This window comes from Trachypithecus francoisi, unplaced genomic scaffold (assembly GCF_009764315.1).
Source record: "Trachypithecus francoisi isolate TF-2019V2 unplaced genomic scaffold, Tfra_2.0 Lachesis_group16, whole genome shotgun sequence".
NCBI lineage: Eukaryota > Metazoa > Chordata > Mammalia > Primates > Cercopithecidae > Trachypithecus > Trachypithecus francoisi.
Window position 1 is genome coordinate 99,027,642 of NW_022681461.1, and position 25,205 is coordinate 99,052,846.

Here is a 25,205-nt window from a genome sequence, read left to right on the forward strand (position 1 = left end):
GCACTAGAACTGGGCCGAGGGACAGTGGCTCCCACAAAAACTTAAAGGGCCTTGAAAGGCTGGAGGGTTGGGGGCGGGGCGGGTGGGTGTGGGGCAGAGGCCTGAGGGACTGACCGAGGATGTGGACCACATCCCACATCCATCCATCTTGCTGCACAGTCCCAAAGAGGAGGGATGTAGCACTCATCCTGTGACCTCTCCCTGGCATGTACAGACTGACACTGGCCAACCCCAGCTCCTTCCATCTCAGTCAGCTCCCTCTGTATCTTCCCACTACCCCACTGGGACTGGCCCTATCCCCAGCAGCACCCACCCAGCCTCCCTGCCAGGACCGGAGCACCCAGGGGAGGTGGAGAAGGCCTGGCCATACCTCTGTAGAAGGTTTCAGGAGCAAGCTGGCTCCCATACCGCAGCAGCACCCCGCCTCCCGGCTGCCTGCAACGCTGCCTCACCACCAGCGTGTTGGTCTTGGAGCTGAAAGTCATGCCCAATAGCTTCCTGCACATCTTCCTCCAGGTGAGCCGGCCCCAAAGCAACAACATGTCCCCTAGGAAGCGGCAGGGCTGTGAGGGTCCAGCACTACCATGCCTGGTCAGCAGAGGAGTGGCTCCGGGGTAGACTGAGCCGAGTTCAAGTCCCGCCTCTCCTACTGCTGGCTATGTGACTCTAAGTAACTGAGCACGTCACTTAATCTCTCCTAGCCTCAGTTTCCTCATCTGTAAAATGCAGATCATCACTCCCCAGTCATGAGATGGAATGCAAACTAAAGTTGGGAATGGACGTGGGGCTCCTGCCAGGAACGGGGCATGCAGCGTTGTGCTGGCTCCCGGCAGGGGCCATAACTGGGAGCATCGCTTGTGTGGCCCTAGACATACCCGCACTGCAGTTGAGAGAACTCTCGAGGACGCGGAGGGTCACCACCTCCCCAAGAGGCCGCCCAATGGCCACTGCACAGTCTGCCTGCCCTGGTCCTCGCATGTCAATGGTTCCTGTTGGCTCAAGGTGCTGCCTGCCACAGGCACCTGAAAGGGGAGCAGGAGACAGGTAAGCAGTGCTTCCGGGATTTCCAGCAGGGCAGGCTCTGGGGCTTCCAAGCTGAGGAAGGAGACCAGGAGGTAGGGGTGGACCCTGTCCACCAAGGCCCAGCTGGAAGCCTTCTCAGGACAGGGACGGGGGCTAGGTAGGTCAGAGCATCACCCTCAGGGCACAGGGCTGCTTCCAGATGCTCCGGCAAGCAGGGGCACATGCAGAGCAGCCCAGAGGCTAGGGGGCTCACAAGCTGGGTTCCTAACTTCAAGTTACTTCCCCTTAATAGTAGTAAAAGGGAGGTTTTGCTTTGCCAGGGAGGAAGAGGGCCAGCCCTGATCCTGGCCTCCCAGGCACACATCCCAGGGACCAAGTTCTTGTGCCAGTCCTTCCCAGAGGGAGATGCCTTTGCCCACCCCTCCTACAGCAGCTGCCCGACAGGAAGGAGGACAGGACGTAACTGGACTGCGCCGAGCTTTCCTGGGGCCTGGGCAGGAGCCGCCGAGGCTGGGGAGCCGGAGAGAAGAGCAGGGCCCGGGCCTGGGACCACTCCAGGGAGGCACCAGCAGGGGTGGCTGTGGTCTGTCCTGGAGCAGTGGCTCCTTCGTGAGGCACCAGGTTGGGCGTCCCCTGTCCCACACAGGGCCCAGCCCAGCAGCCACGCACAGTCACTGGCTTGGGCAAGTGCTGGCAGAAATCAGCCGGCACAGGCACCTGGGCCTGGGGTCCGAGGCAGGTGTCATGCCGGCGCTGAATGCCATCCCCACAGGAAACAGAGCACTGCCAAGAGAGGGGAGGAGGAGTCACAGCTGACCCTGCCAGAAAGTGACAAGGACAGTGGTAAGCACAGGCCAGGAGTGATCCAATATAATCTTTGTACAAGCTGGGAGGCAGGTAAGTGTCTCCATTTCACAGATAAGAAAACTGAGGTTCAGAGAGGGCACCCAGCACAGGTCATGTAGGTGGGAGGAGCTAGAATTCAAGCCTGGGTCCCTGTCACCCTCACGGCCTCTCTGTCTCTCCAAGCCTTAGAGCAAGCAGGCCTGCGGGGCTGCAACTCGTCTCTGTCTGCTGTGCCCGTGCCCCCTCCACACCATGATCGAGCCCCTCCAGGGGGCAGCCTGAGCTCCATTTACCATTGTCTTTCCTGCCCTGCCAGGTGTGTGGCACAGCTGGCATTCCGTCATCTGTATAGAACTGAGTGGCCTGTTGTTCATCTTCCAGTGTCCCCAAACCTAAGAGCCTCTTAAGTCCTAGCTGCCCACAGGTCTCTAGGCCTTCTGTGTATCTGCCTCTAGGTGCCCGCTCACCAACAGACCCAGCTCTCTCCTTCCTTTCTGGGGACACAATGAACCAATGCCCCCTAGACTCCCTCACACATAAGCAGCCACAGCTGATGCCCGCCCCAGCCCCATAGGGATCCCAAGCATCCGCTGTGCTCACCTCCATCCAGGTCCCGACATACCAGCGGTAAGTGCAGTCAGCAATGAGACAGGGGACGCTGGCCTGGGGCCGCACCAGTGCTGCACAGGCCGCCTCGTCCACCTCCACATCCTGGCCTTGGTCGAGCTGCACACAGGCCACCGAGCGTCTAGCAGTGCCAAGGCCACAGCTGGCCGAACATGGGCCAAGGGACATGACTTTCCACCTGCAGGAAGAGAAGACCCCAAAGAGAGGCTGGGTCTCCCCAGAAACGGTACTGCCCCATGCGGGCCCCTCTCCACCCGCGTGTCCTCGAACAGTTGCCTAGACAGCTTCTGTGGCCAGGCAAGATGGGAAGTGCAGCCACAGAGCCCCTCCTGTCTGGGGCCAGGGCTCACAGGCACAGGAGAGCTACCAAAAGGCCCTGGAGGAAAGAAGCTTCTTTTTCCCTAATTGCATATCCCCCTGTCATCGCCTTTCTCACAGAACACCTGTCAGCACCCCAGGGACTGCCTAGGGACCCAAGTAACAGCAACAGGAAGCGAGTCCCTGGGTAACAGGAGACATAACCACCCCACGTTCTACAAGGGGGAAGGCCGAGGACCTTAACCCTGCCCATGTCGGCCGGGCACGGTGGCTCAAGCCTGTAATCCCAGCACTTTGGGAGGCCGAGGCAGGTGGATCACGAGGTCAGGAGATCGAGACCATCCTGGTTAACAAGGTGAAACCCCGTCTCCACTAAAAATACAAAAAAAAAAAAAAAAAAACTAGCCGGGCGAGGTGGCGGGCGCCTGTAGTCCCAGCTACTCGGAGGCTGAGGCGGAAGAATGGCGTGAACCCGGGAGGTGGAGCTTGCAGTGAGCCGAGATCGCGATCGCGCCACTGCACTCCAGCCTGGGCGACACAGCGAGACTCCGTCTCAAAACAAAACAAAAAAAACCCTGCCCATGTTGATCTGTAATCATTCAATAACTAATTATGGCCCGCGTTCTTCAGAGCCCAGACACGAACCCAGGCGCCTGCAAGGGAGCTGGGATCTTCACCACAATACTGTTCTCCCCCATGACCCTGCAGCGCTGCCTCTTGGACCCATGCCTTCCATGGCCTGGCGCTGTTCTACGTGACACTGGGAGGTGGCAGTGAACCAAACCAGACCCCACCTCCTCTTGGAGCATGGATTGTTCTCCATTTGGGCATCACTGGCATGAGCGACTGGATGCTGCTTTGCTGTGGGGGCTGTCGTGTGCATTGCAGAAATTTTATATTTTAGTTTATTTTAATGGTTTTCTTTGAGACATGGTCTCATTCTGTCATCCAGGCGGGAGGACAGTGGTGCAATCACAGCTCACTGCAGCCTCAGTCTCCAGGGTTCAAGCCATCCTCTCACCTCAGCCTCCCAAGCAGCTGAGACTACAAGCGTGTGCCATCATGCCCAGCTAATTTTTGTAATTTTTGTTTGTTTGTTTTTGTTTTTGAGATGGAGTCTCACTCTGTCGCCCAGGCTGGAGTGCAGTGGTGCGATCTCAGCTCACTGCAAGCTCCGCCTCCTGGGTTCATGCCATTCTCCTGCCTCAGCCTCCCGAGTAGCTGGGACGACAGGCGCCCGCCACCACACCCGACAAATTTTTTGTATTTTTAGTAGAGACAGGGTTTCACCATATTAGCCAGGATGGTCTCAATCTTCTGACCTCGTGATCTCCCCACCTTGGCCTCCCAAAGTGCTGGGATTACAGGCGTGAGCCACTGCACATGGCCAATTTTTGTATTTTTTTGTAGAGACGGGGTTTCACTATGTTGCCCAGGCTGGTCTAGAACTCCTGGGCTCAAGTGATCCTCCCGCCTTGGCCTCCCAAAGTGCCAAGCAGAGCGTCACAGGAGGGACGAGCGTGCCATTCTGGACCAATGCTCAGGGAGGGCTCTGGGTCATTCTGGAGTTGTGGTGTCTGAGCCAAGCCTGGGGGAGGGATATCCAGGGCCTCGAGGATATCCACAGAAGACATCAGGCAGCGAGAGCTAGCACAGAAGCCCTAAGTCAGGGGATTATCCCTGGAATGTTCCAGGACAGTGAGGCCAGGGTGGCTACAGCAACGTCAGAGAGATAGCCAGAGTTCATGTGGTGTGTGCCTGCATCCCAGCTACTCAGGAGGCTGAAGCAGGAGAATCACTTGCGCCCAGGAGTTCAAGTCAGGACTGGGCAACATTCAGAGATAGTGAGACCCCATCTCTGAAAAAAAGTGAGGGGAGGCACAGTGGCCCAAGAGGTGGTCTGTAGAGAACAGGGCTACCTGGCAGGCTGTGCTAGGTGTGGGAGGTGAAGTTTAATCACCATGCAGGCAGCGTGCAGTGTGAAAAACCCTGCAATTCCCATAAAATCCCAGATCATCTCTAAATGTGATGTGGAAAAATAAATGCAACACACAGCCAAGGGACTTTAGCATAGGCAAAGAAATCAGGACACACTTGTGACACAGATGTTAAATGGCTATAAAGCTACAATATTTAAAACAATTTTTTATGGGCAAGACAATAGCTAGAAAAAAACACACAAAACAAACAGAAACTGGCAGATCACTTGAGGTCACGAGTTCAAGACCAGCCGGGCCAACATAGTGAAACCCTGTATCTATTAAAAATACAAAATCAGTTGGGTGTGGTGGTGGGCACCTGTAATCCCAGCTACTTGGGAGGCTGAGGCATGAAAATCACTTGAACCCAGGAGGCAGAGGTTGCAGTGAGCTGAGATTGTACCACTGCACTCCACCCTGGGTGACAGAGAAAAACTCTGTCTCAAAAAAAAAAAAAAAAAAAAAAAGGAGAAGAAAAAAACCTAGTAGAAAGCCTAGACATAGATTCTAACATACACCAATACCACCAAGGAGCCACCTGGGGGCATCAGGGCTTGTTCAACAGATGCTGGTTAACAATTTAGAAAAAAAAAAAAAACCTTGATCCCTACTTTGCAAATACATTAGTACACGGTTTAAATGTAAGTAAAAAAAATTTTTTTTTTTTTTTTTTTTGAGACAGGGTCTCACTCTGTTGTCTAGGCTGGAGTGCAGTGGTGGTGTGATCTCTGCTCACTGCAGCCTTGACCTCCCAAGGCTCAGGTGATTCTCCTGCCTCAGCCTCCTGAGTAGCTGGGAATACTGGCATGCACCACCATGCCCACATTTTTGTATTTATAGTAGAGATGAGGTTTTGGCATGTTGCCCAGGCTGGTCTCAAACTCCTGGGCTCAAATGATCCACTCACCTCAGCCTCCTAAAGTGCTGAGATTACAGGCATAAGCCACCACGTCCAGCCTAAATTTAAGTGAAATCTTATCTGTAACTGCATTTATTTAAAACTAAGGAGACTGGGTGGGTTCGATGGCTCACGCCTGTAATCCCAGCACTTTGGAATGCTGAGGTAGGCAGATCTCCTGAGGTCAGGAGTTCAAGATCAGCCTGACCAATATGGTAAACCCTGTCTCTACTAAAAATACAAAAATTAGCTGGCTGTAGTGGTGGGTGCCTTTATTCCCAGCTACTCGGGAGGCTGAGACAGGAGAATGGCTTGAACCTGGGAGACGGAGGTTGCAGTGAGCCAAGATTGCACCACCGCCTGGGCAACAGAGCGAGACTCCGTCTCAAAATAAATAAATAAATAAATAAATAAATAAATAAATAAATAAATAAATAAATATAAAAGTAAGTGGACAGGAAGGAAACATGGCAGTAGGGTGCTATCTATTAAACCTGAGTGCTGGAACACACATGTCCGTTACATTCTTTTCTGGACGTTTCTATATGATGTAGAAAAGTACTTCTTTATTAAAAATGCAAACATACAAAAAGAAACCATTAAAGAATTGTAAATGAGGTAGGCAAATGTTTGCCCTTTACCACTGGGCTCTGGACCTCACGGACTTGAACATGATTCTGTCCCATGTCCTAGTGTGGCTGTGTGTGTCCCTGCAGGGACCTCCATCCCTCCCGTCTTCCACATCAGAATGCTGGTGCTCACAGCTTCAGGCTCTGCTCAAATGCTGCCTCGTCTGTCCCCCAGGCCTCCCCACACCGCACCCTGCCTGCACGGTGCTTAAACTTCACCTCTCACACCTAGCACAGCCTGCCAGGTAGCCCTATTCCTTACAGACTGGCTCCTGGGCCACTGAGCCCCCCACCCCATCTTGTTTTGTTTTGTTTTTGAGAGGGAGTCTCGCTGTGTTGCCCAGGCTGGAGTGCAGCAGCGTGATCTCAGCTCACTGCAACCTCTACCTCCCAGGTTCAAGCGATTCTTCTGCCTCCACCTCCCAAGTAGCTGGGATTACAGGTGTACACCACCACACCCGGCTCATTTTTGTTTTTTTGTTTGTTTGCTTTGTTTTTTGAGATGGAGTTTCGCTGTTGTTGACCAGGCTAGAGTCCAGTGGTGTGATCTTGGCTCACCACAACCTTGGCCTCCCAGGTTCAAGCCGTTCTCCTGCCTCAGCCTCCTGAGTAACTGGGATTACAGGCATGCACCACCACGCCTGGCTAATTTTGTATTTTTAGTAGAGTGGGGTTTCTCCATGTTGGTCAGGCTGGTCTCAAACTCCCGACCTCAGGTGGTCCACCCACCTCAGCCTCCCAAAGTGCTGGGATTACAGGCGTGAGCCACCATGCCCTGCTTAATTTTTGTATTTTTAGTAGAGATGGGGTTTCACCATGTTGGCCCGGCTGGTCTCAAGCTCCTGACCTCAGGTAATCCACCCGCTTCGGCCTTCCATAGTGCTGGGATTATAGGCGTGAGCCACCACACCTGGCCCCGTCTTGTTTTTTTTTTAGAGATGAGGTCTCACTGTGTTGCCCAGGTTGGACTTGCGCTCCCGGACTCAAGTGATTCTCCTGATTCAGCTTTCCAAGTAGCTGCGATTATAGGAGCACACCACAGCACCTGGCCTGGCATCTGCACACACCAGGAGCTGCCCCTCCCGTCACCGGCTGACTCACCTTGGTGGGCAGGGCTCCAGGCTGCAGGCCTCCTGGGGTTCTGGGCGAGGCAGCCCCTGGCATTGGGTGTCCAACAGGATCTCCTCCTCATCATCCTCCCCATGGGCCCGGGCACAATACAGGATCCTCCGCATGACCCCTCCCCCACAGCTCACGCTGCAGGCCGCCAACTTGTACTGCCACCTGGAGCAAACTGAAGTCAGGAACCCAAACAGCCCCAGGGCCTGGGAACCCAGGGGAGTCAGGTCTCCCCCTTCATTTCCCTAGACCAGGAAGAGACAGGAAGCTGGGAAGGGCCTGGAGAGGTTCTCTTTCTGGAGGCCCCCTTGTGTCCTCACCAAGAGGCTTGGCAGAGTGGACAGAACATTTGGACAAACCCATTTTACAGAAGGGAGAGGTGAGGGCAAACGACAGATGTCGTATCCCAGAGACAGTGGGGACAGGGGTCCAGGCACCCAAGGGCCCTGCGTGTCTATCTTGATCAGTGATCCCAGCACCACTGCCCTGGAGCCCACCTCGCTAGCTCTCCCCTCCTCCCCTCCTGCTGTGTTTGGCTGCATCACACTGAATACCATCCATCAAACTGCATTCCCCCTCTGTCCTATTATTATCTGTCCTCTTTTCCCCCTCCATTTGCTCCAGGAGGTCAGGGACATTTCTCTGCCTTGTTCTCTGCTGTGTCCCCTAGCTCCAGGACAGCCCCGGGGCCTCGGTGCTCCATAAAGAGCAGGTTATGAAGAAACATCCCAGCAACCACGTGTGCCCACAGCATCCCAGATCCTGTGCAATGTACTTTACACGCATTGCATCTAGCATGCATTTTACACTCATTGCGTTTAGCATATACTTCACATGCATTTAATCCTTTCATTAACCCCCCCGCCAGTCTTCTGGGGGCACAATATGACCTGCTCCCACTGGTGAGGACACTGAGGGTCAAAAGATCTGGTTTGGAGGTGAGGGAAAAGCCAGGATGCAGACCTAGAACCCCCTGTCTCCCTTGGAAGGGCAGGGCTCTGGGCTGCAGTCTTCAAAGGGGCTGGGCCGGGGCTCTGGCCCGCACTTGGAGTGAGATAGGGGAATGGGGCAGCCATGGTCTAGCCTCACACAGTGCACAGCCAGCGGCACCTGCCCCCCTCTGCAGGTCACTGGGCATGGAGCCAAGGCTCGGGTCTCCCACCTGCAGGGAGAAGGCCAGCACTCTGTAGGAGGCCGCATCCCAAGGCCAGACTTTCCCCTGCACAGTCTTGCTCCCCTCACTCACCGAGCAGGGCACGGGACAGCCTGGCAGACCTCCCGCCGGCTTCCAGGCTTGCTTGCCAGGCCACACAGCTCCTCCTGGACAGGCACCCCGAGTGCAGAGTCCATGCACAGGAAACGCAGCTCCATCAGGCCTGCGTGAACGAAGCAGAGACCCAGAGCCCCAAGGGGCGGGCTCAGCAAGGACAGCAGCCTGGGCTCACTGGGCAGCTCTAGCACATAAGGCCTGCATGGGTTTCAGCCCCGGCTCTGCCACTTACCAGCTGTGTGACCTCAGACAACTGACTTAACCCTCTGAATCTTAGATTTAAAAAAAAGATAATGGCATCTACCTTGCAGAGTCATTTATAAAGATTTTTAAAAAGGGAGATGAAAAGTGCCTGGCACATAGTAGATACTTGACAAATGGTAGCTGTTATTGTTTGAGAGGCATTATAAGAATTGCAATATGGGCCGGGCACAGTGGTTCACACCTGTAATCCCAGCACTCTGGGAGGCCGAGGCGGGCAGATCACGAGGTCAGGAGTTCAAGACCAGCCTGACCAACATGGTGAAACCCCGTCTCTACTAAAAATACAAAAATTAGCTGGGTGTAGTGGTGCACACCTGTAATCCCAGCTACTCAAGAAGCTGAGGCGGAGAATCACTTGAACCCGGGAGGCAGAGGTTGCAGTGAGTCAAGATCGCGCCAGTGGACTCCAGCCTGGGCGACAGAGCAAGACCCCCATCTCAAAAAAAAAAGAAAAAAGAAAAAAAAATCTCAATATGAAAATCTCTGTGTCTATCATAAAGATGTTATTAGGGCCAGTTTTCTCAAGTCTCTCCTTTAGGAATAGCCTCACAAGAAATAGGCAGGCTCAGTGGCTCACGCCTGTAATCCCAGCACTTTGGGAGGCCAAGGTGGGCGGATCACCTGAGGTCAGGAGTTCGAGTCCAGCACGGCCAACATGGTGAAACTCCCTCTCTACTAAAATAAAATACAAAAATTAGCCAGGTGTGGTGGCAGACGCCTATAGTCCCAGCTACTCAGGAGGCTGAAGCACGAGAATCACTTGAGCCCCGGAGGTGAAGCTTGCAGTGAGCCAAGATCGTGCCACTGCACTCCAGCCTCGGCAACAGAATGAGGCTCTGTCTCCAAAAAAAAATAAAAATAAAAAACAGAAATAAAAAGTGTTGGCAAGGATGGGAGGACATTGGAACTCTTATGCACCATTGGTGGAAATGTAAAATGGTGCAGCCACTGGGGAAAACAATCCAGCAGTTCCTCAAAAATTAAACATAGAATTCTCATCTGACCCAGCTAGCACACTTCTGGGTATACACCCAAAAGAACTGAAAGCAGGAACTCAGATATTTGCACACCCATGTTCACAGAAGCATTATTCACAATAGAATAATCCAAAATGTGGGCCGGGCGCGGTGGCTCAAGCCTGTCATTCCAGCACTTTGGGAGGCCGAGACGGGCGGATCACGAGGTCAGGAGATCCAGACCATCCTGGCGAACACGGTGAAACCCCGTCTCTACTAAAAAAATACAAAAAACTAGCCGGGCGAGGTGGCGGGCGCCTGTAGTCCCAGCGACTCGGGAGGCTGAGGCAGGAGAATGGTGTAAACCCGGGAGGCGGAGCTTGCAGTGAGCTGAGATCCGGCCACTGCACTCCAGCCCGGGCGACAGAGCAAGACTCCGTCTCCCAAAAAAAAAAAAGAATAGCCAAAATGTGGAAGGAAGCCAAGCGTCCACTGATGAATAAATGGATAAACATATAAAGGATACACTCACAGTGGAATCTTTTTCAGCCTTAAGAAGGAAACACACATGCTACAACTGGATGAACTGTGAGGACATCACACTCAGTGAAATCAACCAGTCACGGAAACGTAAATGCTATATGATTCCACTTCTACAGGGTCCCTGGAATTGTAGAATTTGGAGACAGAAAGGAGAATGGAGGTTGCCAGGGGCTGTGGAGGAGGAAATGGGAGTTTGCGTTTCACAGGGACAGAGCTCCAGTTTGGGAAACTGGAAAAGTTCTGGAGAGGATGGTGGTGATGGCCGCACAACAATGTGACTGTGCTTTTATGTCACTGATGTGCACGGGGAGAAACAGTTATGATGGTAAATTGTATAATATGTGTGTTCTACTACAATAAAGCAAGATTGGGAAAATAGAAGAACGCTGTGTATCTTTTTTTTTTTTTTTTTTTTGAGACGGAGTCTGGCTCTGTCGCCCAGGCTGGAGTGCGGTGGCCGGATCTCAGCTCACTGCAAGCTCCGCCTCCCAGGTTCACGCCATTCTCCTGCCTCAGCCTCCCGAGTAGCTGGACTACAGGCGCCCGCCTCGTCGCCCGCTAGTTTTTTGTATTCTTTAGTAGAGACGGGGTTTCACCGTGTTAGCCAGGATGGTCTCGATCTCCTGACCTTGTGATCCGCCCGTCTCGGCCTCCCAAAGTGCTGGGATTACAGGCTTGAGCCACCGCGCCCGGCCATATCTTTTTATTTTTTTTGAGACGGAGTCTCGCTCTGTCGCCCAGGCTAGAGTGCAGTGGCGCGATCTCCGCTCACTGCAAGCTCCGCCTCCCGGGTTCACGCCAGTCTCCTGGGACTACAGGCGTCTGCCACCACGTCCAGCTAGTTTTTTGTTTTTGTTTTTGTTTTTTTTTTTGTACTTTTTGGAGAGACGGGGTTTCACCATGTTTGCCAGGATGGTCTCCATCTCCTGACCTCATGATCCGCCCACCTCAGCCTCCCAAAGTGCTGGGATTACAGGCGTGAGCCACAGCGCCCGGCCTAACACTGTGTATCTTAAAGCTAAGGTTTCTCTGCTCGGGTCGTCAACTGGGGCCCCCTCTGGCCGCTCTGCCGAGGCCATCAGGAACGGCTCTGGTGCCACACTGCCCGGCATTGTTGTCTTTTCCTACTTTTCAGCCAGTCAGTGCTCACATTTGAAGTGGCTGTCAGCTACTATACTTAATCTCCTTGTATTACGGCGTGTTCCCATATAGTCTGGATTTTCTGCAATCCACCTCAAATGCTCTTTAGAAGGAGGCAAGATGTGGCCGGGCGCGGTGGCTCAAGCCTGTAATCCCAGCACTTTGGGAGGCCGAGACGGGCGGATCACGAGGTCAGGAGATCGAGACCATCCTGGCTAACACGGTGAAACCCCGTCTCTACTAAAAATACAAAAACTAGGTGGCAGGCGCCTGTAGTCCCAGCTACTCGGGAGGCTGAGGCAGGAGAATGGCGTAAACCCCAGAGGCGGAGCTTGCAGTGAGCTGAGATCCGGCCACTGCTCCAGCCTGGGCGACAGAGCGAGACTCCATCTCAAAAAAAAAAAAAAAAAAGAAGGAGGCAAGATGCAAGTGGATAAGAGAGTTACCATGAGTGCTGGTCCCCAGGAGCATCCCAGGGGCCCTCACCTCGCCCGCAGGAGACGGAGCACGGCCCTGCCAGAGGGGTCCACACGTGTGCAGCTTGAGCCCCCGTCCTGATGCTGCCCCATGGGGAGGGAGCCTCCTCCCCTGCAGAGGTGGCATCCAGCTGTGGGAAACAGCAACAAGTTCATGGGTCTGGGACTCCTCTGAGCACCCAGCGACCCCCGTCCCAATCTTCTCAGGAGGCAGCAGAGAGAGCAGGAAGTGGCATGTGCATACCGGGGCTCCCTCCCCTGCTCCCTTGGCTCCCCAGTCTCCCAGCGGGTGTTCTTGCTGCACACCCCACCTTTGCAGGCTCCTCAGCAGCACAAGTGCTCACTGTGGGCCTGGTTGAGAGCTGGGAACCAAGAGTGGGACATGGGAGCATGACTGGCCCTGCAATCCCCCCAGCCATGAGGGGCGAGGGTTGCCAGCACCCAGGCCAGAGAGCAAGGCCAGTCAGCCTCCAGTCCCTGGACACCGGGCGAGAGCCCGGCAGCATTTCTCTGCACAGCAGCTACATTATACTCTCCTCAGATGCTTCTCTCAGCCCAGCTTGCAAGGGGAATAGGAGCCTCCCGAGGGGCCCTGAGCCCTCTTTCTAAGCTTCTTTTCTGAGCAGGGGTGGCCCTCAGACAGCATTCCCACAGAAGCAAGGTGTTTTTGCTCTGGCCTAGAGGACAATGGCGATGGGTGCTCTTCATTCTCTCAGCCAGGTAAAGGACTCAACAGCCCCAGCCACTCTCATGCCCAGGGCACTCACATGGCCCCAGCCTGGAGGGCATGACATCCCGACACAGGGCTCAGGGGCAGGCAGCTTCTCATCTATGGAGTCAGGCCCTACAGTCGCTGGAGCCTCCAGGCCATCTGCCCCCGGCACACAGGTCTCATTCTGCAAGGCCAGGCCTGCTCCACTGGCTGATGTGCATGGGCTGGGCTCTGACATCTCCCACCTGAGGATGGCATGAGACAGTCATCAGGCCCTGCCTCTGCCACCCAGTGGAAGGTACAGCCCAGCTGCTAGGGGCAGGGAGGCAGAGGACATGCTCCCCAACATCCAGGAGCCCAAAGGGGGACCCCACAGAGAAGTGAAGCTCAAGGTCTCTCCCTGAAGCACTGGGTTCTCCATTCATCAGCCAGCAGGTTCCCATTCAACAAGCACTCACTGCTCAGCAGTCAGGCACCCCACCTGCCTCCTGGGTGCAGAGACAGAACCTATCCTTGGCCGGGCGCGGTAGCTCACACCTGTAATCTCAGCACTTTGGGAGGCTGAGGTGAGCAGACTGCTCAAGCCCAAGAGTTGGAGACCAGCCTGGGCAACATGGCAAAACCCTGTTTCTACAAAAAATACAAAAATTAGCTGGGCTTGGTGGTGCACACCTGCCGAGGCAGGAGGCTGCAGTGAGCCAAGATCATGTCACTGCATACCAGGCTGGGTGAGCGAGCAAGACTCTGTCTTAAAAAAAAAAAACAAGAGAACCCAACCTTCCTACCCTCCAGAGGCAGAGACCGACCTCCAGCCAGGCAATCACTGACTCCATGCACCACAGCAGGTGCAGAGAAACAGGTGTCACATGGAATCGGACCACCAGGTTCAAGGGTGGCCAATGGGTTTCAGCTGTGAGTCAGCCCTGCGCTGGAGTGGCTGCCCGGAGAGCTGTGTTGAGAAGGAATCTGAGGCCCTATCTGGCCTCAGCGGGGAAAAGTGGTGATTGCTTTGTCTGCCACAGATGAGGGGGCAGGGAAAGGAGTCCAGAGCTATGAGTGGGCCACCAATGATCCAGACCAATCCCCTCCCACCAGACAGGTCACAAAACTGAAGCCCACAGAGGAGGGGACTTGCCCTGTCACTCAGCTGGTTAGTGGCAGGGCAGGATGATAAGCCACTGTCAACTTGGACACTGAGGGGATGAGATGCAGACATGTGGGCATGGTGGAGATGGTGGTGATGAGCAAGTGACATCTCCCACTCCGTTCAGTTTGACCTCATCCTCGAAGCCACCCCCTCCCCAGGCAGGTCGGCCTCCCCATTTCAGAGCAGGGGCTCGGAAGCTCAGAGAGGGAAACGATGGGCCCAGGCTCTCCTGGGTAGTAAGGAACTCTGACACTGGCACTTACAACCACCAGGTGACACTGCCCATCACCCTGGATGGTGAGGCTCCACCAGAGGCCTCGGGAGGAGGGGATTCTCAGAAGGACTGGGGCTCAGCGCAGGGACGAACTCTGCCAGGGAGGCCCTCTCCCAGGCCCACCTAGCCCTGGGCTCACCTGACGGGGCAGGGCTGGGGGTTACAGATTTCCACTGTCACAGCTGGCTGCTGGGCCCCTGCTCTGCACCGGGCTGGGGGCAACGTCTTCAGGAGGCTGTCCTGGGCCTCCACGCAGCGCACTGGCCGCTCCCGCAGGCCACCCCCACAGGAGACACTGCATGGGCCGAAGTCTCCCACCGCCCAGCTGAGGAAGGAGACAGAGCGTTGGGGCCCTGGCCAGGTCCCAGGCTAACTTGGGGTGATGGGGTGGTGGGTGCTGACACACTTCCCCTGGTCTGGGACAAGCAATGGGCACTAGGACCAGCCTAGCCTCTCCAGGTGGCTGAGCCTGAGGACACCCGAATCACATGCTGGTGGGCAGCTGCCCTGTCCTGCACCCAGCAGGGATGGCCTTGCCCCTAACAGTGTGCCCATCAGGTGCAGTGACAGCCAGGGGCTTTGCACCAGAGCTCCCCAAGTCTCCCCACAACCCTCCAGGTAGGCAATCACCTCCATCTCGCCATGAGCGCCTAAGCTCAAGAGAGGCCTCGGTGACCCGGACAATGGCAGCAGGTGTGGGTCCCACTGGGCTGACATTGTCACTGTGTCTGCCCTGAGCCTCACCTGCAGAAGGGGGCACTCACAGAGCCCCCTCACAGGGCTGTGAGCAGGCGTAGTGAGAGCCTGCACAGAAGCAGCTCAGCCCAGCCCTGCCACATGGGCCCCATAGGCCAGGAACAGAGCCCAGCAGCCCCAGCAGAACCCTCTCTCCCACTGGAGCTGCACAGACAGCACCACACTCACTACGGAGGGCAAGGTTCGAGCACGCAGGCCTCTGGCCACGCTGGTGGCTGCTGGCTCCCTTGGCACCGGGCAGTCTCCACCAACTCCTTCCTGGCCTGGTCCAGGCAGCTGTAGTTTACCCAGCGCAGCCCTGGGAGGGAAGCGGGAGGGCTAGGCTACCTCCCTGCAGGGGCAAGCCATGCTGTGGGCGAGCCTTCCCTGGGTCTCACCTGCCCCACAGCTCACCGAGCAGGGCCCACGCACAGCGGCCCACACCCAGGCCTGCCGTGGCTTAGGCTGGAAGTAGGTGAAGGTGATGTCTGGGCAGGTGAGGTTGCCATACTCCTCGCCATACCGCCTGTAAACCTGCAGACAGACAAAGAGCTTCAGGCCTTGTCCAGTGGCTTCCCTGAGGGTCACTGTCATGGCCACCTCCCCTGGGAAGTCTCACAACTTCTTCCATCCCTATAATCTTTCGTTCAACAAGCAGTCACTGGCCAGGCACAGTAGCTCATGCCTGTAAACCGAAAACTTTGGAAGCCTGAGGCAGGCAGATCACTTGAGCCCAGAAGTTTCAGACCAGCCTGGGCAACATCGTGAGACTCCATCTCTATTTTTAAAAAAAGTTAAAAAATCAGCTGGGCATGATGGGGCACGCCTGTAGTCCCAGCTACTTGGGAGGCTGAGGTGGGAGGATCACTTGAGCCCAGGAGGTCGAGGCTGCAGTGAGCTGTGATAGTGCCACTGCACTGCAGCCTGGGCGATAGTGAGACCCTCTCTCAAAAAACAACAAAAACAAAAATAATGACAGGCAATCGCCGACACTGACCTGTACCAGGCTCTGGGTATAGCACAGTGCACAGGACACTAGCTAAGCCACAAGGAGCTCTCAGTGGGTTGGGATAGGGAGCTGGGGACAGGTAATTGGTAGGTTAGGGGATAGGGTATTCAGGCAGCACAGAGAAGGCTCCCTAAGCTGGTTGGGTAAAGGACAAAGTACAATGGAGAAGGCAGGCCCACCTTAGGCTGAGCTAAGGAGCCCAAGAAGGGCTAGGGCAGGGCCAGCACAGAAGGCTTCTGGAGCCAGAGCTGAGGCCTGTGGGGCTGGCAGAAAGAAACTGGATCCCTGGGGCCCTGTGGCCGGCTACTGGCTTGGGCCTGGCCTGGAGAGCACTGGGAAGAATTTCAGCAGGTTCCTGGGCCTGAGGCTCTTCAGGAGGGTAACTGGGTCCTGTGCCCAAGGCCAGCCCAAGAAAGAGGCCAGCCTGGAGGCCAGAGCCCAGGGCGAGGTGACATTCAGCACCTGCCCCCTCGATGCCCACATCTGGCCACTGCCGCAAGCCTGTGTTGGTTACAGTGGGGCTTCTCAGGCCCAACACAGGGAAGTCTTGATTCAGGGATATGCAGAGGACCCAAGAATCTGCTCTTTTACACACCACAGAGGATGACGGGAGAGCCACTCAGCAGCCAGCATCTGGAGACAATGTCCCAGGCAAGGGGAGGGCAGGAAGGGAGCCCTATTGGGGTAAGGGAAGGGATGAGCCACTCACAGGGGCTTGCTCTGGCCTGGCCTGGCCTGGCCTGATACGGGGGAGGCCCTGCTGTCTCTGGCAGCTGTACGGGCAGAGGATGCTGCCAGAGCAGCCAGCTGGGGCCGCTGAGACTGGGCCCCTCTCCCAAGGTTCTCAGGTCTGTTTCAGCCTGCGCTCATGTCTCTCCACCCTCCACGTGCCTTCCTCAGCAAAGCACTAATGGGGACATACAGGGGCGAGCACACATCACCAAGGACACACCTGAACAAGGCGTTCCAGTTCCCACGCACTCTACCCCAAAGAAGCAGTGGGAGCCAGCATCTGTTCTCAGCATCCTCAGCACCAAGGCCTGCTCCCCAGATGCCACTGCACCTGAGTCCATGCCTTCATCTCCCCACAAACACACACAGTAGGACCTTCCTTCATCCCTCCCACAATGACACTGTTCCCTTGGCCATACGCTTCCCTCCCTGCTTGGCCCGGCAGTATCTGCTCATCTGAGACCTCAGCTCCATCACTCTTTCCCGGGGAGCCCCGGACCCCTGCCTGGGGCCCTCCAACCTTACCTGATCCCAAAACTACAGGGCCTTCTTCCACAGGCTCTGGGCACAGGCACATTTGGATATTTATTTGTGGGACCCTAAGCCCCTGGAGGAGCTAGCTGCATTTCACTTAGCACGGGGCCCAATACATAGTGGGTTCCCTGTAAGTGGCCACTGAATGAATAAATGAACGAATCAGGGAATGGATGGATGGACAAACATGCAAGCAGCCATAGCCCCCAAGAAGAAGCCCCCACTGGCCTCCCCCAGGCTCTCCTGCTAACCTGGATCTCAGCATCTTCCTGGAGGGGTCCCCAGATGCGGATCTCCTCCAGGCGGGGCAGCCGGTCCTCGGTGAGGGCCACTCTATACTCGACACGGCCATCCTCCAGGAGGGAGGGGTAGGTGGTGTTAGGGGAGATGCTCGTCTTCCCAGCCACGACGTAGCGCCCTCCGATCCTCACCGCTGTTGGAGAACCAGCCCTGTTAGCCGTGTGGAACTGAGCACCCATCCTCCTCACAGGCACGTCAGTGACTCTCCTTCCCAGGGTCCCCAGCCCTCCTCTAAGGAGCTGCAGGCATCTGAGCCAGAGGCTTCCCCACAGCGGAGGCGCTGTGCCTCTTTCCACAACCTGGTGAGTGCCATGAGCAAGTGCACTCGTGCACAGAACTCGACAGGCTCAGGGCTCAGGGACCCCACGGCAAGGGCCGGCAACCAAGGCTTCAAAGGTCAGGTGCAGGCACACTCCAGAAAGAAAAACCCACTGTGGCCCTGAACAGCCAAGAAGCAGCCTTGCCCAGAGAGAAGCCCGGCCTTTGCTGTTGGCTTCCAAGAGGAGACACAGGTCACACCAGGCAGAAGTGTCTTCCTTTAGGGCGGGGGCTGGCTGTCCCAGAAAGACCAACTATGTGATTTAGGATAGAGGCTTTGGGTCACCAGGAGACTGAGAGTATCCACATGGTCAATTAGTCAATCATGTCTTTGCACTCAAATCCCAGTAAAAACTCTCACCTCCCACTCGGTGGGCTTTCTGTGTGGGCAGTACTCCATGTGTATGGCCACGCTCCAATGCTAGAAGGGTGTCACATCCCTGAGACATCAGGCCTCCTGTTTGGACCCTCCCAGACTCTGCCTGCATCTCTTCTCTTGGACAATTCTACCCCATGTCCTTCTGGAAGGAGCCACAGCCACATGCCACAGCTCTCAGTGAGCTCTGGGGGTCTTCCTAGTCAATTATCAAGCCTGAGGGTGGTTTGGGGAACCCCTTGAACTTGCAAGTGATGTCAGAAGTGAGGGCATCTTGGGGACAGTGTCCTGCATCTTTTCAGTCTAGCTAACTGGGTGGGAGTCCTCCAGTCAACTCACCCAAGTGTGTGAAGAGAGGCCTGTGGTTGGCAATGTAGACACTGGTCAGGTTGGGGGTAACTGTCAGAAATGTGACATATTCTAGAAAGAAAAAAAGAAGGAAAGATGCGTGGACCTCACGGCCACCACATCACAGACAAAGGGAGCTGATCTTAGCTGGTCGGGAAAAACTGAACAATGCCATGGGGCTGGCTCCAGCAGCAGTGAGTCCCCTGTCATGGGGGCAATTAAAAGCAGGCTGGAGGACCACCTGCCAAGGCTCTGCCCTGGCTGGGAGAAGGGACCAGGGCCAAGGTTCTCCAGCACAGTGGGGCACGCCAGAGGGAGGCAGGGCTCAAGTCTCTGCTCTCCATAGAAGCACTGGCATTTACAAATGATTTTTGACCTCGTATATACACCAAAGTCAAAGATTTTCCAAGTGTAACTACCATCCCCCTCATTCACTTGTGTCCCTCTCAGTGGGATTTCTTGAGCAGGAGAGAAGAGGCTAGCTGCTACAGAATGCACGATGTCCACATTATTATTATTATTATTTTTAGAGTGTCTCGTTCCTTTGCCCACGCTGGAGTGCAGAGGGATCTCCACCTCCCGGGTTCAAGCAATTATCCTGCCTCAGCGTCCCGAGTAGCCGAGACTACAGGCGCCTGCCACCACGCCCAGCTAAGTTTTCTATTTTCTTTTTTTTTTTTTTTTTTTTTTTTTGTTGAGACGGAGTCTCGCTCTGTCACCCAGGCTGGAGTGCAGTGGCCGGATCTCAGCTCACAGCAAGTCCGCCTCCCGGGTTTACGCCATTCTCTCGCCTCAGCCTCCCAAGTAGCTGGACTACAGGCGCCCGCCATCTCGCCCGGCTAATTTTTTGTATTTTTTTTAGTAGAGACGGGGTTCACCGTGTTAGCCAGGATGGTCTCGATCTCCTGACCTCGTGATCCGCCCGTCTCGGCCTCCCAAAGTGCTGGATTACAGGCTGAGCCACCGCGCCCGGCCAAGTTTTCTATTTCAGTAGAGACAGGGTTTCACCATATTGGCCAGGCTGGTCTTAAACTCCCGACTACAGGTGATCCACCCGCCTCGCCTCCCAAAGTACTGGGATTACAGGCGTGAGCCACCACACCCGGCCAATGTCGCTGGTAGATCAGGCACTGACATCCCATCTCTGAGTCTCAATTTCCCATCTGTGAAATGGAGATAATAGCAGTAAGCCCCTTCCTGGTCGCTACAAGGATTCAGGGAGATAATCGGGAAACACCAAGTGTGTTCCTTGGTTCATAATTCTGTTTTTTTGAGACAGAGTCTTGAGCACAGCTACAGTGAGCCACCATTACTGAGGCACCACAGTCCCAGCAGCATCAAGGCCAAAATCTGAGCCTGCCACAGGAGGGTGGCGAAGTGGAAGAGGGAGCTGCTGACACTGCAGGAGGCATCCAGGGCTGAGTGAGTGTGCAGGCCCTGTGACCTGAGCAGCCCCTGCAGCAAGGCTCTGGGCTGTGGCCATCTTGGAGGCTGGGGGAAGCCCAGCCTCTGCCCTGAGGGAGGCTGCCTACCTCTCGCTCTTCCAGCTGTGAAAGAGCCGTTCCGTGGGCTGCACGTGCTGTTGTCCCCACCACACACCTGGCACACGTCCCGTACCTGCTGGGAGTCCATCCTGCCATCACAGCCAAATGTCTATGCAAAGGGAAGGACAGGGGGCCAGTGTCACTGGAGGGTGCTGGCCTCAATGACACTGCAGCCCTGCCAGCTCTGAGGTTCTGGGATCCATAAAACCAGCAACACTTCTGTAGCACCCCAACATCTACACAGGAAGCAAGCTTAGAGGGCTCAATGACTTGCCCAAGGTCACACTGCAGCCCTTAACCCAGGCTGACTCCAAGTCCAGATCCGTTTCCCCAGCACCACTCCCCTGCAGACTGCACTGCAGCTCCACTGGGGCCAGCACCCACCGACCTGCCCCCAGGAGCTTTCCGATAGGACAGGCAGGCCCCAGGGCCATCGCCAATGTCCACACACGCCTACCCTGCAGCTGCCCGACACGCACAGGCTTAGGGTCCCGTCCTCCCGGGAGCCACTTGGCACACACCGGGTCCCATCCAGGAAGCTGTCTCCACGCTTCATGATGAAGCTCTCGCCAATTGCCCGGCACATGTGCCTGCACAGAGCATCCCCTGGGAGGGCAGAGTGAACAAGGAGTCCTGAACTAAGCAGGAGGGGCAGGCCTCCCAGCCCCCACCCAGCTTCATCCTTTGCATCTGGGGCAAGGGTTTCTATCTTCCCCCCATCCTACCTCCTAAGGCAATAATCCTAATCACATTCCTAATCTAATCTAATAACTAATGGTATTGAATTATGAACCAAGGCTGGGCGCAATGGCTCATGCCTGCAATCCCAGCACTTTGGGAGACCAAGGCAGGCGGATCACGTGAGGTCAGGAGTTCAAAACCAGCCTGGGCAACATGGTGAAACCACATCTCTACTAAAAATACAAAAAGAATCAGCCAGCGTGGTGGTGCAAGCCTGTAGTCCCAGCTACTCGGGAGGCTAAGGGACAAGAATCCCCTGAATCCCAGAGGCAGAGGTTGCAGTGAGCTGAGATCACGCCACTGCACTCCAGCCTGGACAACAGAGCAAGACTCTGTCTCAAAAAAACAGAATTATGAACCAAGGAACACACTTGGCATTTCCCAATTATCTCCCTGAATCCTTGTAGTGACCAGGGAGGGGCTTACTGCTATTATCTCCATTTCACAGATGGGAAATTGAGACTCAGAGATGGGATGTCAGTGCCTGATCTGCCAGCGAGGCCTGGCCACTATGTGATCCATGGTCTGTGGGACACCAGAGCCTGAGCCGCTTTGCCCAGTGCTGGAGGGATACGAGGCCAACCCCCCACGACTCTACCCTGTCCAAGGGTCTCCAGGGCTGGCTCCTCCCCTGACCCCACACTCCGCAGGCCTCACCTTGGCTGTGTGGTACAGCAGCACCCCAGTGGTAGAAGGAGGCACCGCCAGGGGAGGAGTGCAGCGGCTGGCCGTTGGTCCTGGCGCACTGTTCCGACATGAACTCCAGCTGGGTCTTCTCACAGGCCTGGCCAGGAGGAGGCAGAGGACAGGCAGAGGAAGGGGATTGGGGGGGTGTTGTCACTGGGAGACTGCATGGCACCCTGCAGTGTGGGATCAAGATATGGGTGTGGCCTCAGCTCCAGGCTGTGCCTCGGTTCCCTGCTCTGTAAACCGGGGTGACAAAAGTGCCTGCCCCTCTCTATTGATGGGAAAACTCCGGGGAATCCATAAAGAACACAGGGCAGCAACGAAGAAAGCCGGGAAAGAGCATTATGCTCAGAGCCTCTGCTTCCAAGGCCTGAACTCAATAAAACAGTGATGGGGATGTATATTCTTTAGGTAGTGCACCTAGAGGCAGGTAGCCAAAGCATGGAGCAAAGACCTCACCACCGGAGCCTCTGCACTCAGGCAGGCGTCCTGGACTTTTATGCACTGACAGAAGATAATCGGAGTTGACTCCGTGGACGGGAGTCAGGGAGTCAACACTGACCACGCTGCCTCCACGAAATCCCACCACCCTCTGCTCTAGCCAAAGACCCTCCCCTTGCGATCTGGGGAGGTCTTGGGGGCCCATTTGGAGAAGGAGGAAAGGGAGGGTCTCACCATACAGAACGTGTAATACATATACGGCCAAACCTACACGCAGGGCCATCCAAGCAGGGGACAGAATTTAACTCAATGTAAAAAAAATCTTTCTACCATTTCACACCACTAGGATGGCCAAAATCAAAAAACAGAAAACTGGCCGGGCACCATGGCTCACACTTGTAATCCCAGCACTTTGGGAGGCTGAGGTGGGCAGATCACCTGGGGTTGGGGTTCAAGATCAGCCTGGCCAACATGGCAAAAACCCATCTCTATTAAAAAAAACAAAAAAAAAGAAAGAAAAGAAAAAAACAACAGAAAGCAGCAAGGACTGCAGTGGATGTGGGGAAACCGGAACTCTCGTGCAATGCTGGTGGGAATGCGAAATGGTTCAGGTACTATGGAAAATGGTTTGGCAGTTTCTTTAAAAGTCAAACATAGGTTGGGCGTGGTGGCTCATGCCTGTAATCCCAGCACTTTGGGAGGCCGAGGCGGGCGGATCACCTGAGGTCGGGAGATCCAGACCATGCTGGCCAACGTGGTGGAAACCCCATCTCTACTAAAAACACAAAAAATTAGCCAGGCGTGGTGGCACGTGCCTGTAATCCCAGCTACTCCAGAGGCTGAGGCAGGGGAATCACTTGAACCCGAGAGGCGAAGATTGCAGTGAGCCGAGATTGCACCACTGCACTCCAGCCTGGCAACAGAGCAAGACTCTGTCTCAAAAAAAAAAAAGTCAAACATAGAATTCCCATATGATCCAGTAACTCCACTCTTGAGCATACTGCCAAAAGAATTGAAAACAGGGATTCAAACATGTACAAGCACGTTTGTAGCGGCTCTGTTCACAGAAGCCAAAACGTGGAAACACCTCCAATGTCCATCAGCAGATGACTGGATGAAAATGTGGTCTATCCCTGCAGTGGAATATGATTCAGCCAGAAAGAGGAATGAGGCGCTAACACAGGCTACAGCACAGGTGAGCCCTGAGGACGTGCCACTGGGGGAGGAAGGCAGGCAGGAAGCACACCTGTTGTCTGGCCCCAGGTACGTGGCATGTCCAGAACAGGGCAATCCACAAAGACAGAAGGGAGATCAATGGCTGCCAGGTGGCGGAGGGGAAATGGGGAGTGACAGCCTACCATATGGGGTTTACTCCAGAGTACTGGAAACATTCTAAAACTTTCACACCTGTAATCCCAGCACTTTGGGAGGCTGAGGAAGGCAGATCACGAGGTCAGGAGATCAAGGCCATCCTGGCTAACACGGTGAAACCCTGTTTCTACTAAAAATACAAAAAATTAGCTGGGCGTGGTGGCGGGTGACTGTAGTCCTAGCTACTCGGGAAGCTAAGGCAGGAGAATCGCTTGAATCTGGGAGGCAGAGGTTGCAGTGAGCTGCAACTGCACTACAGCCTGGGTGACAGGGTGAGACTCTGTCTCAAAAAAAAAAAAACTCCTCTGCAGCCATGCAGCAGGGCACTGTACTCCTAGTGGGGAAGTTCTCCCTGCAAGATGTGCTCTGGAGGGCAAAATGACACTCAGGGAGAGAGGCGGGATACTTCAGGGGCTCTGTGGACATCAACAGGACTGGCCTGGTTTACGAACGGGGTTCCCAATGTCCTTCTCTCTCTTTTTTTATTTTTATATATTTTTTGAGACAGAGTCTCATTCTGTCACCCAGGCTAGAGTGCAGTGGCCCAATCTCAGCTCATTGCAGCCTCCACTTCCCAGGTTCAAGCGATTCTCATGCCTCAGCTTCCTGAGTAGCTGGAACTTCGGGCGCCCGCCACCATACCTGACTAATTTTTATATTTTCTGTAGAGACAGGATTTCACCATGTTGGCCAGGCTGGTCTTGAACTCCTGACCTCAGGTGATCCACCCACTCTGGCCTCCCAAAGTGCTGAGATTACAGGTGTAAGCCACCTCACCTGGCCCCAAAGTCCTTCTCAAATGTGTCCTGGTGTGAACCACAGATGGTCACTTTGGCTCCCCCAGGGCCCGGTGCCACCAGCTGCCCCCTCCTGCCCCAGGAAGCAGGCCTACCTGAGTGTTGCACATCTCGGCCTGGAGGTCAGCACCAACACACGCACGCCCCCCAAAGGCAGGTCTGAAAATGCCCAGGAGACAGGAGGGTGACCACTGCCTTCAACTAGGGAATGTGGTGTGGCCACCCTCCCTGACAGAAGAGCACCCCTCCCTGTGGGTGGTACCTGGGGTTGTTGCACTGCCGCCTCCTGGTGACCACACCTCCTCCACAGGAGCGGGAGCAAGGACTTTGGGGACCCCAGCTAGACCAGTGCCCATGCACCGCTGCTATGGGGGTCAGCTCCACCAGGGAGCGGCAGCGACCCTTGGAGCACCACTGCAAGACAAGAACGGCTTCATCTCCCATCCCACGGCGACCCCACCACAGCGACACCCAACACACACACAGAGTCCCCCAACATACTCGGGTCTCTCAGCACACACAGGGACCCTACCCACAGTGACCCCGAAACACACACAAGGAACTCACCCATACGGATCCCCCAACACACAGGGATCTCCAACGCACACAGAGATCCCCCCAACACACACAGGTAGCCCAGCAACATGGATCCCCCAGACCACGGGGATCCCCCAATACCCAGAGACCCCCCAACATACACATAGAACCCCCCCAGGGACCCCTCGACACACAGGGATCCCCCAACATACACGCAAGGACCCACCCACAGGGGCTCTACCCTCACAGGGATCCCCTTACACAGGGATCCCACCCTGAGACACCCCATATCCAAGAGGACTTTCACACAGGGACCCCACTCAAAGGAACCCCACACCCATGGGCACCCCCCATACAAACAGGCAGCCCACACTCCCATTCTGCATGGGAGCAAACGCTAAAGGAAAGAGTTCAGACCACCAACCCAAAGGAAAGTCACCAAGGCCAACTCCAAGGCTCTCTGCCCCATACTGGTCCTGCCTCCCCACCTAAGAATAGGGTGGTCTGGCTGGAG

The 25,205-nt window shown here is 55.3% G+C and overlaps 1 protein-coding gene across 1 annotated transcript in view; it reads right to left on the reverse strand.

Moving 5' to 3' along the window:
* The window catches only part of ADAMTS13 (ADAM metallopeptidase with thrombospondin type 1 motif 13), a 42,510-nt gene that overhangs the window by 2,267 nt on the left and 15,038 nt on the right, over positions 1–25,205 (reverse strand). The window contains 18 exon segments of the mRNA XM_033238667.1: positions 371–547; positions 876–1,022; positions 1,488–1,806; positions 2,470–2,674; positions 7,422–7,604; positions 8,686–8,815; positions 12,099–12,219; positions 12,856–13,045; positions 14,361–14,546; positions 15,146–15,275; positions 15,355–15,490; positions 17,483–17,664; positions 18,565–18,645; positions 20,106–20,226; positions 20,575–20,723; positions 21,516–21,642; positions 24,250–24,313; positions 24,417–24,568. Coding sequence (XP_033094558.1) covers positions 371–547; positions 876–1,022; positions 1,488–1,806; positions 2,470–2,674; positions 7,422–7,604; positions 8,686–8,815; positions 12,099–12,219; positions 12,856–13,045; positions 14,361–14,546; positions 15,146–15,275; positions 15,355–15,490; positions 17,483–17,664; positions 18,565–18,645; positions 20,106–20,226; positions 20,575–20,723; positions 21,516–21,642; positions 24,250–24,313; positions 24,417–24,568 — 2,800 coding nt within the window.